This window comes from Carettochelys insculpta, chromosome 22 (assembly GCF_033958435.1).
Source record: "Carettochelys insculpta isolate YL-2023 chromosome 22, ASM3395843v1, whole genome shotgun sequence".
In the NCBI taxonomy this organism is placed as follows: domain Eukaryota; kingdom Metazoa; phylum Chordata; order Testudines; family Carettochelyidae; genus Carettochelys; species Carettochelys insculpta.
In genome coordinates, this window is record NC_134158.1 from 2,175,458 (window position 1) to 2,188,350 (window position 12,893).

At 56.3% G+C, this 12,893-nt stretch overlaps 1 protein-coding gene across 1 annotated transcript; it reads left to right on the forward strand.

Moving 5' to 3' along the window:
• Nucleotides 1-5,552: 5,552 nt before the first annotated feature.
• LOC142024973 (uncharacterized) lies at nucleotides 5,553-9,107 on the forward strand. Its single transcript, XM_075017372.1, has 3 exons — nucleotides 5,553-5,646; nucleotides 6,644-7,783; nucleotides 7,870-9,107. The coding sequence occupies exons 2-3, from the start codon at nucleotides 6,655-6,657 to the stop codon at nucleotides 8,643-8,645; spliced, it is 1,905 nt and encodes a 634-aa protein (XP_074873473.1). The 5' UTR covers nucleotides 5,553-5,646; nucleotides 6,644-6,654; the 3' UTR covers nucleotides 8,646-9,107.
• Nucleotides 9,108-12,893: the final 3,786 nt, after the last annotated feature.

The window sequence follows — 12,893 nt, forward strand, 5'->3', positions numbered from 1 at the left end:
TTTCTTGGCAAGTCTTTCCTTCCTGTGCCAAGAAGGCGATCATCTTCTCCTCAAACCTGGCACATGAGGCAGGGCCCCTTGCAAAGGCCTTGGTGATCACAACTTTCAACGTGCCAATGGGAGTCTTTATCTCACTTGGGATCTGCAAAGAGTCCACAGCCACTGGCAGTTCACACAGCACCGCAAAGGCTTTTGTCCTCTACTCGAGGTCTACTCCCCCGTATGCGACACCTCGTTAGAGAATCAATGGCTTTTGTTAGAAGGGCCTCAATTGGGTCATCTTCCCTACCCTCAGGTATCCCCAATACTCATATACAGTTCTGAGGATCGGCACTCAACTCCTCACACCAGTCTTCTAGCATATGGCCAGCCATGGCATAAACTCTAACTTATCCTGCAATAACAGAATAGTTTCTTACAATGGGATATATATGTGCTTGTGAGGGGTACTACCCAGCAAAAGACACCCCGGAAGAGCCCCCATTTATGTAACCCTTCTATTAATGCCAGGTGCCTGCCAGAAGGGCCGGGTTCAGCTCCCAGGGGGTTTCCTGCCAAGGATAAAACCAAGAGGCTCAACCCACCCCCAATGGCCTGGGATAATTTCACCCCACTTGCTGGGTGCCTGTAAGGAGGTTCTTCCCCCACCCACAAGCACAGAGTCTAAGATAGAAACAGCTTATTTAATGACCAAAACCCACCCCAAGGTTACAGTGACAGATGTCGGATGTCTAAAACGAGATCCCACCCCCGTATGCTATAGAACCAAGTCTCCTTCCAGCAGCCCCCCATCATGCACCACCGCTCCTGCCTTCTGTCTGCCAATCACCGTATTCATCCACTGCTGGTCTTACTGGCCACCTGCCAGTCATTGCTTCCTTACCACTCACACTGCTGGAGATTGGCCTGAGGCAGAATCCTGTGATTTCAGCTCTGGGTAGACTCAGCTGCCCTCCTGTGATGTCAGCTATTAATACCTCCAAGGGATGGTTTCATGGACATTCTAGTATCCAGCTCCCCCTTCCAACAAATAGAGAAAAATAGTCCTGACAAACTTATTGCTAAAGAACCAGAACACAGACAGGGAAAAGACCCTCAATGAGGTAACTCAGCTAGTACCTCTCCTTTTTCTCTTCACAATGCTTCGAAGGAGGGAGCCCCGTGTAATCAATGTCTGATGCAGCGATGGCGACTGCCCTGTCCCCCACAGCAACCCAGAGCCTTGGGGAGGTCTCACAGCTCCCACACTGAGCGTCAGCATAAATTGTGGTTTCACGACAAGGTGTTTACAAGGGAGCAGATCTCAGGGCTGACTCGCTCCCCACGCGGCTTTGCCTGGCAGGTGTCACACACGCGCCCTTTGCATTCCCATGCAGATGAGCTCTGGCAGACACACCCCTCCCAGCCTGCAGCAGCGTTGCGTTCCCGCCGCCGCACTCCCCGCACGTGTGACTCTTCCCAGCGCTGCAGGACGCGGGTGTGTGTCAGGGACGGACAGGGGCTGGGAACTGAAAAGGGGGTTTCACACACGGGGGTCTCCGCACTGGGACAGGTACAAGGCGGGGCCGCTGCGAGGGTCGGGGCACAAGACGCCCCCAAGCGGTGCCCGGTGACAGCGCCCCCGGCTGCGGGCGAGCGGAGAGAAGAGCCGCCCCTGACACGGGCAATCCAGGCTGGGGGCGGGAGGGAGGTATGGAGGGAGGGGAACTGACCCCAGCCCAGGAAATCTGCCCGCCTGGGGACCACGTGGGGCACAGAACAAACTCCCGCGGGGAAATCACAGACACGAGCCGGGACGAGCCGCTGGGGCCGGACAGACGGGGCGAGGGGGCGGGGCCGGGCCGGGGCGAGGCCAGCACAGACTCGCTCCCCTCTGGGGCTGTGGGGAGGCTGCGCGCAGCGCTGGGGCGGGGCGGGGTGAAGGGCGGGGATGACTCAGAGCAACAGCGATGCGCGGCGGGAGGCCAGTGCGGAGCCGGGCGCAGAGCTGGGGCCGGGCACCTCGGCCAATGGGAGCGGGCGGGACAGGGCTGACAGGCAGCTCGGCCAATGGGAGCGGGCGGGACAGGGCTGACAGGCAGCTCGGCCAATGGGAGCGGGGGGCGGGAAGAGGCGGTTCACACAGGACGAGCCCTTGGCAGGTTCGATGCAGGGACCCCTCCCCCTTCCCGGCTGTTGCTCGCCCCTGACGCAGCCCGCGGTGGGGGTGCGGGGGTGGCTGGAGCTACGAGCGGCCACTGATCCGTCTCCCTCTGTGCAGGCGCAGAGCCAGGCCGGGGGCAGCCGCCTTCTGCGGAGAGTTTTACCCGCGCAGCCTGTGAGTGAGAGAAACGCCCTCAACATCTGCCCCCACCGCAGCCCGCCCCCGCCGCCCTCCTGCGTCACTTCCTCTGCCCCCTTCAGCTTCTCCTTCTCCGACGTCACTTCCTAGGAGCCAGTTTCCTGCGGCCGCTCCGCCGGGTTACGCGGTGTCGCCGCTTGGAACGCCCCGAGGGCCCTCCCCGGCAGGGAGCCGCCGCCAGGTGAGCGGGGACCCGGCCGGGCCCGGAAGTGACTCCGCCCCCACCCGCTTGTGTCTCGGACCCTCCGTGCGGAGCCCCCCGTCCGCGCCAGCGCCTCCCCCTGGTCCCGGCCGGGCCGCCCCGTTCTCCGGCCGCTCCGCCTCGTCCTGCCGCCCGCGCGCCCGGGGAGGGGAGGGGAGGGGAGGGGGGCGGAGGCGGCCGGGGGGGCTGTGACTCGGGGCCGGTTTTCGCTCCTGGCTCCACTCGCACCTCCAGGCGGAGTCTCTGGGCGGCGCCCGCGGGCTCTGCACCCCGCAGGGACCAGTGGGTGCTGGGGGCTCTGTGCTCGGTTCTCCCCCAGCTCCCTTGTTTTCGCCCCAGGGCCTCTGCACCCCCCTGGTTTTCTTCTCCCTTGTCCCCCTCAGTGATTTGGGGTCCTGAGTCCATTGCACCCCCCCCCCCGCAGGGGATCCGAGAGCTCTGGGTGGGCTTGTGTCCCCCACCCCCGGTTCCCCAGTGGGGCCGGGCGCTCGTCGCACGGTGCCGGTGCTCCCCCGCGGTGCAGTTCAGTGACCCTCATTGTCCCTTCAGCTGCTCCCTTCCTCCGGGCTTGTTTCCGTGGGACTCACTCCAGTGCGCAGCAGTGCTGGGGCTCAGGCCGTGTCCGGAGAGAAACGAGGACGGATTTGGGATCTGACTTGTGCGAGGTGCTTCTGTGAGACTCGAGCGTTTCCCCAAATGTGCGTGTGCAGCACGTGTGCCCCAGGGAGCGAGTGTGGGGAGCTGGGGGTGCGGAGCGGCTTCCAGCCCCGTCTGAAGTGTCTCCATTGCCCTTTTCCCCTACCAGGTGCAGAGCCCCCATGTCTGGCTCCAGAGCAGCCCCGGACCTGCAGAGACAGAGCGAGGACATGGCGGTGGCGGAGCCGGTGACCTTGGAGGAGGTGTCTGTGTGTTTCTCCCAGGAGGAATGGGGGCTGCTGGCCCCGGGGCAGAGAGCCCTCTACAGGGAGGTGATGCAGGAGAATTACCAGACCGTGCGCTGGCTGGGTGAGGAGTCCTGTCCCCGGGGGTGTCACATGCTGGGTTGGGTTTGGTTCAGGGTCCCTCCCTGCCCCTGTCCCCAGTGTCAGGGGACAAGTGTGGTGGTGTCATTGGTGGGTAGAGTTGGCGCTGAGGTTTGTCGAAAGGTTTGGTTTGTGATTTACGGTGTTGTGGTCTATACTTGCTGGTGAGAATTTGTTTAAGGTTGGCAGGCTGGCCACAGGCAAGAACAGGCCCTGCCTCCCATGGTCTTTGAGAGTGAAGGATCATTGTCCAGGATGGGTTGTAGGTCACGGATGTTGCATGAGAGAGGCTTTAGCTGGGGGCTGCAGCTCATGGCCAGTGGTGTTCTGTTGTTTTCTTTGCTGGGCCTGTCTTGTAGCAGGTGGCTTCTGGGTACACGTCTGGCTCTGTCAATCTGTTTCTTCACTTCCTTAGGTGGGTATTGTAGTTTCGGGAGAGCCTGGTAAAGGTCTTGAAGGTGTTTGTCTCTGTCTGAGGGATTGGAGCAAACGTGGTTGTACCTTTAGTGCTTGGCTGTAAACAATGGATCGTGTGCTGTGCCCTGGATGGGAGCTGGAGGCATGGAGGTAGCACAGCGGTCCTTGGGTTTCTGGTATAGGGTTGTGTTTATCTGACCATCACTTATGTGCACAGGAGTGTCCAGGAAGTGGATCTCTTGTGTGGACCGTTCCAGGCTGAGGTTGATGGTGGTGTGGAAACTGTTGAAATCACTGTGAACTCTTCAAGAGCCTCTTTCTCGTGGGTCCAGATGATGATGGTGATGATGTCATCAGTGTAGCTCAAGTGGAGGAGGGACGCCAGGGGTGGAGAGCTGAGGAAGTTGTTCCAGGTCAGCCATAAACATGTTGGCACAGTGTGGGGCCAGGCGGGTGCCCATTGCAGTGCCACTGATTTGAAGGTATAAATTGTCCTCAAATCTGAAGTCCTTGTGGGTGAGGACAAAGTCACAAAGCTCCACCACCACTTGTGCTGTGGCATCATCAGGGATACTGTTCCAAACGGCTTGAAGTCCATCTTCACGTGGGTTTTTTTGTATTAGGGATCGCGACATCCATGGAGGCCAGCATGGTGTTTTCAGGAAGATCACCAGTGCATAGCAGTTTCCTGAGGAAGTCAGTGGTGTTTCAGAGATAGCTCGGAGTGCTGGTAACATACGGCTTGAGTCGAGAGTCCCCATAGCTGGACAAGGCTGCAATGAGAGTGCCAATGCCTGAGCTGATGGTGCCTCCAGAATGTCTAGATTTATGAGTCTTGGGGGTCTAGGGATGTGTCTGTGCAGATCTGTTCCTGTGCTTTTGTCAGGAGTGTCTTGAGCAGACGGTGCAGTTTCTGTGTGTGCTGCTCAGTGGGATCAGAGGACAGTAGCCTGTAGAAGGTGGTATTGGAGAGCTGCCTGGGGGTCTCCTTTTCATGGTCTGACCTATTCATGATGACAACAGCAGCTCCTTTGCCAGCCTGTTGGATGACAGCGCCAGAGCTGTTTCGGAGGCTGTGGGTGACATTGCATTCCGCACGGCTGAGGTCCTGGGACAAGCGATGTCACTTTGCCACAATTTCTGCCTGCGCACAGAAGTGGAAGCGCTCTAGGTATAGATCCAGTCTGTCGTTTTGATTGCCAGGAAGGATTCCATGCAGAATTCTTCTTCTTCTACTCTAGGTGTGACGGTGCCTGTAGGGCTGTTCAGAGTCTTGTTGAAAGTATTCCTGGCAAAACTGGGGCAGGGTTCCAGATCCCCACAGAACTGTGTCATGTTTGTGGGGGTGGTGGGGCACAAAGAGAGTCCCTGAGGTAGGACAGACTCCTCTGCCAGGCTGTGTGTGTGGTTGGATAGATTGACAATATGGCTGGGTGAGTTACGGGTACCACTACTGTGGCCCCATGCGGCAAGTAGGAGGTGAGAGAGTTTACAGTCCTGTAGAGAAGAGCAGTGGGCGTTGACTCTCCTGTCTCCTTTCAGTAAAGTCCAGCCACGTGGACGTTTGTGTGGGAGGCTGTTTTTAAGGAGAAGCTCCAGACTTGAGAGCTCCTTGTGATGTTTCCCTGTTTGCTGCACAGGAAGCTGAACAGGTGGTTCCTCAGGTCTGTGGGAGTGTGTGGCCAATCTCTCGACACAGTCCCTGCAGTGTGTCGGTTGCAGTGAGTGTTTCACCTTCAGCCCGTTGGATGGGATGTCCATCCATTTGCACTTGGCGAGGAAGATGGTGTCTGTATCTGTGCAGGTTTTTTCATGGGTATGATGGGTTCCCACTCCACGTGGCTAAGTTCAGTGCCTGCCTGGTGCCAGGCCTTGGGCGTAGCTGTGTTAGTTTTATCCACAAAAACAACCCCAAATCGAGTGACTTGTTTGAGCTGAGTGGTCCTGTCCTGCCCTGGGATGGGGAGGGTGGGGGAGCAGGTCAAGAGGGAGGCTGATTTGTACCCTAGCGAGTGCAGCAGAGCACTCGGCTCCCCCAGGAATGAGCTGGGCCATTCCCGAGGCAGGGGTGAGGCACCTGTACGCCAGGTGAGTGTGTCATGGGATATTGTACCATCCAGAGCCCGGCCTGTGCCAGGTGGGGAAGGAGCCTCTCTGGGTGGGTGGCTCAGATCCTGGGGCTGGAAGAAGTAATGGCCTGGACCTTCCTGAACAAGATCAGCACTTGGTTAATTGCTCCCCAAGCAGGATTGCCAGTTCCCAAAGCTGATGTGATCTCCTGGGTGGAGCGAGGGGAGGCGCTGGGGGTCCCAGATCTCCAGGGCGCTGGGAAAGGGGAGATCGTCAGCGACCCCCACACAGGTGAGCAGTCAGCTCAAGTGACTCAGAAACCGATTTCCATGTCGTCCTAGATGTCACTTGGGCCTTTTCATCCAGATGGACTGACCCTTCAGCCTGTCATCAGCCTTAGCCAGAGGGTGGGGGCAGGGCTGGGGTCCCTCCTGTGGGGAAGGGTTGTGAGGAAGGAGGAGCAGCTCAGTTCATGTTATTTGAATGTTGACATCAGCTGTTGGCTGCGTTTCCCCTTTTCTGTTCCCTTTCAGAGTTTTCCTTTCAGCTCAGCACAGAGAGTGACACTGTCTGGTTCTCTCTGTGTCCCAGCAGGTGAGGTGATGCTGCTCAAGAACAACGAGGAGAATCTTCAGCTGGAAGAACCAGAGCAAGTGGCCTCCTGTGGGATGTTCCTGGGAAGCTCTGAAGGTCGTGTTTCTCCGAGTCCTGAGCACAGAGAGACCTGTGAGAGTCAGCGTAGCCCAGAAAGGCAGCAGGGAAACCATGCAGGGGAGGGGCAGGATAACTCCAGCCATGGAAGCAGAGGCGTGAAAAACACTCAAGAGAGCGAACAACAGAAAACCTGTGGGAAAAGTTTCAGTCTTAACAGTCATTGTACCATCCGCACAAGAGAGAAGCCCAATATCTGCCCTGACTCTGGGAGAAGCTTCCAGCTGCGCTCAGGTCTTATTTATCACCAGAGAACCCACACTGGAGAGAAATCCTTCCACTGCTCTGAGTGTGGGAAACGCTTCTCATGCTCCTCAAGTCTTAAAAGTCATTGCATCACCCACACAGGAGAGAGACCTTATAACTGCTCTGACTGTGGGAAAAGGTTCAGAGACAGGTCAAACCGTCTTATACATAGGAGACTCCACACTGGAGAGAAACCCTTCCACTGCTCTGACTGTGGGAAAAGCTTCTCGTGCTCCTCAAATCTTAAAAGTCATTGCAGAGTGCACACAGGAGAGAAACCTTATAACTGCTCTGACTGTGGGAAAAGGTTCACACATAGGTCAAACCTTGTTACCCATAGGAGAATCCACACAGGAGAGAAACCCTTCAACTGCTCTGAGTGTGGGAAAAGCTTCTGTCGGAGGCCAAAACTTGTTGCTCATCAGAGAATCCACACAGGAGAGAAACCCTTTAACTGCTCTCATTGTGGGAAAAGTTTTCGTCAGAGCTCAGGTCTTATTGCTCATCAGAGAACCCACACAGGAGAGAAACCCTTTAACTGCTCTCATTGTGGGAAAAGTTTTCGTCAGAGCTCAAGTCTTATTGCTCATCAGAGAATCCACACAGGAGAGAAACCCTTCCACTGCTCTGAGTGTGGGAAAAGCTTTCGGCGACACTCAACCCTTCTCACTCATCAGGTAATTCACAGCGGAGCGAAACCCTATCACTGCACTGCCTGTGGGGAAAGCTTCAGCAGGAGTGAATACCTCGTTAAACATCAGAAAATCCACACAGGGGAGAAACCCTTTTAGCTGCTTTGAGTCCAGGAGAAGGTTTAGTGACGTTTCTGGCCTTGATCATCATCATGAGAATCTATACGTGGGAAAAACCCTTTCTCTGCTCTGATTGCGGGAAAAGCTTCAGGCAACGCTCATATGCTGTTAATCGTCAGAAAACCCACACCGGGGACAAACCCTTCCGCTGCTCTGACTGTGGCAAAAGCTTCTTGTGGCACTCAAGCCTTAAAAGTCATTGCAGAATCCACACAGGAGAGAAACCTTATAACTGCCCTGACTGTGAGAAAAAGTACAGATGCAGATCACAGCTTGTTGCTCATCAGAGAATCCACACAGGAGAGAAACCCTTCCACTGCTCTGACTGTGGGAAAAGCTTTTCATACTCCTCAGGTCTTAAAAGTCACTGCAGAATGCACACAGGAGAGAGACCTTATAGCTGCTCTGACTGTGGGAAAAGGTTCAGACAGAGGTCATGCCTTGTTACTCATCGGAGAATCCACACAAGAGAGAAACTCTTCCACTTCTCTGACTGTGGGAAAAGCTTTTGTCAGCGCTTAAGTCTTACTTATCATCAGAGAACCCACACTGGAGAGACACCCTTCCACTGCTCTGACTGTGCGAAAAGGTTCATACAGAGGTCAAGCCTTGATTTACAAAGGAGAAGCCACACAGGAGAGAAACCCTTTGACTGCACTTACTGCCAGAAAAGCTTCAGTCGGAGTTCCCTCCTTGTTGTACATCAGAGAACCCACACAGGAGAGAAACCCTTCACCTGCTCCACCTGTGGGAAAAGCTTTTCTCAGGGCTCCAGGCTTATTCGTCATCAGAGAACCCACACTGGAGAGAAACCTTTCAGCTGATCTGACTGTGGGAAAAGCTTTTGTCAGCACTAAAATCTTACAGATCAGAGGAACCTTTCAGCTGTTTTGTCTGTGCGGGAACATTCCCACATTGTCAATCGTCAGAGAGTTCACACAAGAGAATAACCACTGACTGCACTGACGTGGGTAATCTCTAGTGGCTGCTCGGACATTACTGATCGTCAGAGAATTCACACAGGAGAGAAATCTGGTAATTGTCTCTTTGTTGCTATTTTTGAAGCTGGGCCACCGGGCAAAAAGTCAGTGAGAACCCCATGAACTACCACACTGCTTCTCATTCCTCAAGGGTGTGGTGTTACGGAGCCAGTCAAGTAACTAAAATAAAGTCGACTTGTTCCCTACGTTAACCCCTGCTCCTTTATAAAAGACCTTGACACACTGGAGTTTGTTCAGGACCTGAACTTGATTAATTTTTGGTGTCTTTTTTTTTAATTAAATAAAGTGAAAATGCTTCATTTGAGTTGTTGCTCCCGGGTGTGTCTGGAGAGGAGGGGTCAGTGCATGGGGACTCTGGGGAGAGACCATTGTCCTAGCCCCCTTTCACCGCAGAAGCTTTGGGCCCAGGTGAGAAGCACCTCTGCTTGGCTGCTGCAGCTCCAGCAGGTACACCCAGGGGAGCGGCATATGTCCCTCGCCTGGGGCAGGGCCAGGGTCATCGGTCCTCTGCACTGCCCAGCCAGAGAGGAATGCAGCAAATGTGCACTTTCTCCTCACTCCCTGATGGAGGGGAACAGCCAGCTCTGTCCCTGTATGAACTTAGGGGGGAGGGAGCTGCAGCTGTCCCCAAGGGCACCTGTGGGTGGGATGCTCATGGTTGGGATAGTCCTGGGTGCGGGAGAGGGGGTATCCCCAGCCAACCCCTTTCTCAGATGGTGGTTGTCTCTTTTCTGTGTGGCCCCTGAGAAGCCATCCCGGTGCAGCCCATCCATTCCCTGGCACACCCGGCACACCCACACCCCAGCCTGGCTCTAAGTTACAAGAAGAGAAAGCTGCAGACCAGCGTGGGTGGTCCTGGTTCTTACCATTTAGGAGTTCTCAGACCAATGGACAAGCCCAGACCCAGACAGACAGACAGACATTCCCTCTCAGAGACTCTAGAGCGGATCCCCATGGGAACAGATGGAATTAAAAAGGCACCTGGGCAAGTAAAACGATGCAAAACTTCCTGTACAAATGAGATGAGCAAACGTTGCTGGTTCCTCTGCCTTTGTCTGTGCAGTGTTGGTCGTCGCCTTTGCGCCCGGGCACGGCAGTGGCAGTGATCATTGCTCTGTTCCTTCCTCTCTTTGCTTTGGCAACACTCACTGTTGTCAATGTCGGCTGACGTGCAGATGTGCTGTTGTGGTCGGTGCCTGGGGGAGTCCCCTGAACCGAGCAATACAGCGTAGGAGCCCTGCCCTGAGCAGTCAGCAAGGCCCAGCTGCCTTTTAGCAGGGCTGAGCAGAACAGCCAGTGCACCGGTGATTTGCCCTGGCACAGGCGCGGTAACAGACACACAACCAAAGCAGTGGGGGCTGGGAGAGGGGAGGGGCTACTTCTCTCAGGGTGGGGGAGGGGGACGCAGGCCCACCCACTCCACTGCTCCCCAGCCCGGGGCCCGAACAGCAGCTCCTGCCAGGAACCAGTGAGTTTTCGCCCAAGCAATCAGCTCCAGCCCCGGGCTGTGGGGCTCCCCAGCCCCAGTCAGGGACCTTGCAGCCGGCTCAGCTCCAACTGCAGGGCTGTGGGTCTCCCCTAACCCCAGCCAGATGTCAGTGTGGGCAGAATCATGGGCAATGGACCCCCCGCTGACCCCGCACCAGCGTCCTGTTCGGATCCCCACGGGGCCTCAGACGAGGGCAAAGAAGAGACGGCAGAAGCCCGCCGACAGACAAAGGCCGCTCCGCTCCTCAGCAGGCCAATCCCACCCACCTCCGGCAGGGGGCCTAGAGACCAGTGTTGTACGAGAGGGGAGAGGCTGGGGAGAAGCTAATTCCCGGTAGGTCAGGAGCTGGCTCGCTCGTTAAAGGCAAGGGTGAGACAAGGAGAGGAAAAATAAACTATGTAATGTCTGTATTTATTAACCAAAACACAGCAACATATAAACGAACAAACACTGCAGATGAACTAAACTTGTATAACTATTCATTAACAACTAACTTATAAAAATATATGATCTAAACACTTACGCTAAATATTAACAAGAATTCCATGGAAGGAGTTTGAGAGACTTCTCTTATCAAACAAAACGGTAAAGAGACTTAATGAGGTTTGAAGTGAGTTTTTCTCCGAGCTAGGGAAGCTAAAGTAGTTTTTTTTTTTACCCCTATTTGCTCTGGACGGCTCGATGAGCCACCCTATTGGAAACCTTGAGGTCCAGCCTATCAAGGTTTCCTCCCAACTGAGATAATATATGACGGATTTCCCAGTGGGGATTGGAGAGAGAAAGAGGGAAGGTTAGGAGGAAAAAAAGAAATCTTAACAATAACAGTTAACTAACAAAGCCTTAACTATGGGCTTATTTACCAACTGCGCAGCTTGGAGCAAATTAATTCAGCTGCGGGTTATGGCTCTTAATTAATCCAGTAGAACTGCAACCTAAGCCACAGTCTGTTAAGTTCCCCTACACAGCCCGAATTACTTGATGGAGTATTAGGGTTTAGAGTTAGTGTCTCGGGGCGTAGAGGGGGTTTTACATGTCCAATCAGGTGTAAGGGTCCAGTCCCGTAGTCTAGTCGAGCGCGTTGGTCACGTCCGGTGAAGAAGAATCAAAGCGACGAGCAGCGAGCGCGTAGGTGCTGCGAAGGTGGCAGGCTCCAGGCTTCAACTGATGTGTGCGCAGTTCTCCACCCTCAGGGAGAAGCCAGTTCGACACACACCAAATCTGCCTTTGAGCCGCTTGTCGGCGGTGGGGTCGGGGGTGCCGCAGCGATGACAGGCTCTGGGTGCTAAGGGGCGAGAGCGCAGTACCGCACCCTAAGGGTGAGGCCAGTTCGACACACACCAAATCCGCCTTTGAGCTGCTTGTCGGCGGCGAGGTCGGGGGTGCCGCAGCGATGACAGGCTCTGGGTGCTAAGGGGCGAGAGCGCAGTACCGCACCCTAAGGGTGAGGCCAGTTCGACACGCACCAAATCCGCCTTTGAGCCGCTTGTCGGCGGCGAGGTCGGGGGTGCCGCAGCGATGACAGGCTCTGGGTGCTAAGGGGCGAGAGCGCAGTACCGCACCCTAAGGGTGAGGCCAGTTCGACACGCACCAAATCCGCCTTTGAGCCGCTTGTCGGCGGCGAGGTCGGGGGTGCCGCAGCGATGACAGGCTCTGGGTGCTAAGGGGCGAGAGCGCAGTACCGCACCCTAAGGGTGAGGCCAGTTCGACAGACACCAAATCCGCCTTTGAGCCGCTTGTCGGCGGCGAGGTCGGGGGTGCCACAGCGATGACAGGCTCTGGGTGCTAAGGGGCGAGAGCGCAGTACCTCACCCTAAGGGTGAGGCCAGTTCGACACACACCAAATCCGCCTTTGAGCCGCTTGTCGGCGGCGGGGTCGGGGGTGCCGCAGCGATGACAGGCTCTGGGTGCTAAGGGGCGAGAGCGCAGTACCGCACCCTAAGGGTGAGGCCAGTTCGACAGACACCAAATCCGCCTTTGAGCCGCTTGTGGGCGGCGGGGTCGGGGGTGCCGCAGTGATGACAGGCTCTGGGTGCTAAGGGGCGAGAGCGCAGTACCGCACCCTAAGGGTGAGGCCAGTTCGACACACACCAAATCCGCCTTTGAGCCGCTTGTCGGCGGCGAGGTCGGGGGTGCCGCAGCGATGACAGGCTCTGGGTGCTAAGGGGCGAGAGCGCAGTACCGCACCCTAAGGGTGAGGTCAGTTCGACACACACCAAATCCGCCTTTGAGCCGCTTGTCGGCGGCGGGGTCGGGGGTGCCGCAGCGATGACAGGCTCTGGGTGCTAAGGGGCGAGAGCGCAGTACCGCACCCTAAGGGTGAGGCCAGTTCGACACACACCAAATCCGCCTTTGAGCCGCTTGTCGGCGGCGGGGTCGGGGGTGCCGCAGCGATGACAGGCTCTGGATGCTAAGGGGCGAGAGCGCAGTACCGCACCTAAGGGTGAGGCCAGTTCGACACACACCAAATCCGCCTTTGAGCCGCTTGTCGGCGGCGGGGTCGGGGGTGCCGCAGCGATGACAGGCTCTGGGTGCTGAGGGGCGAGAGCGCAGTAACTCACCCTAAGGGAGAGGCCAGTTCGACA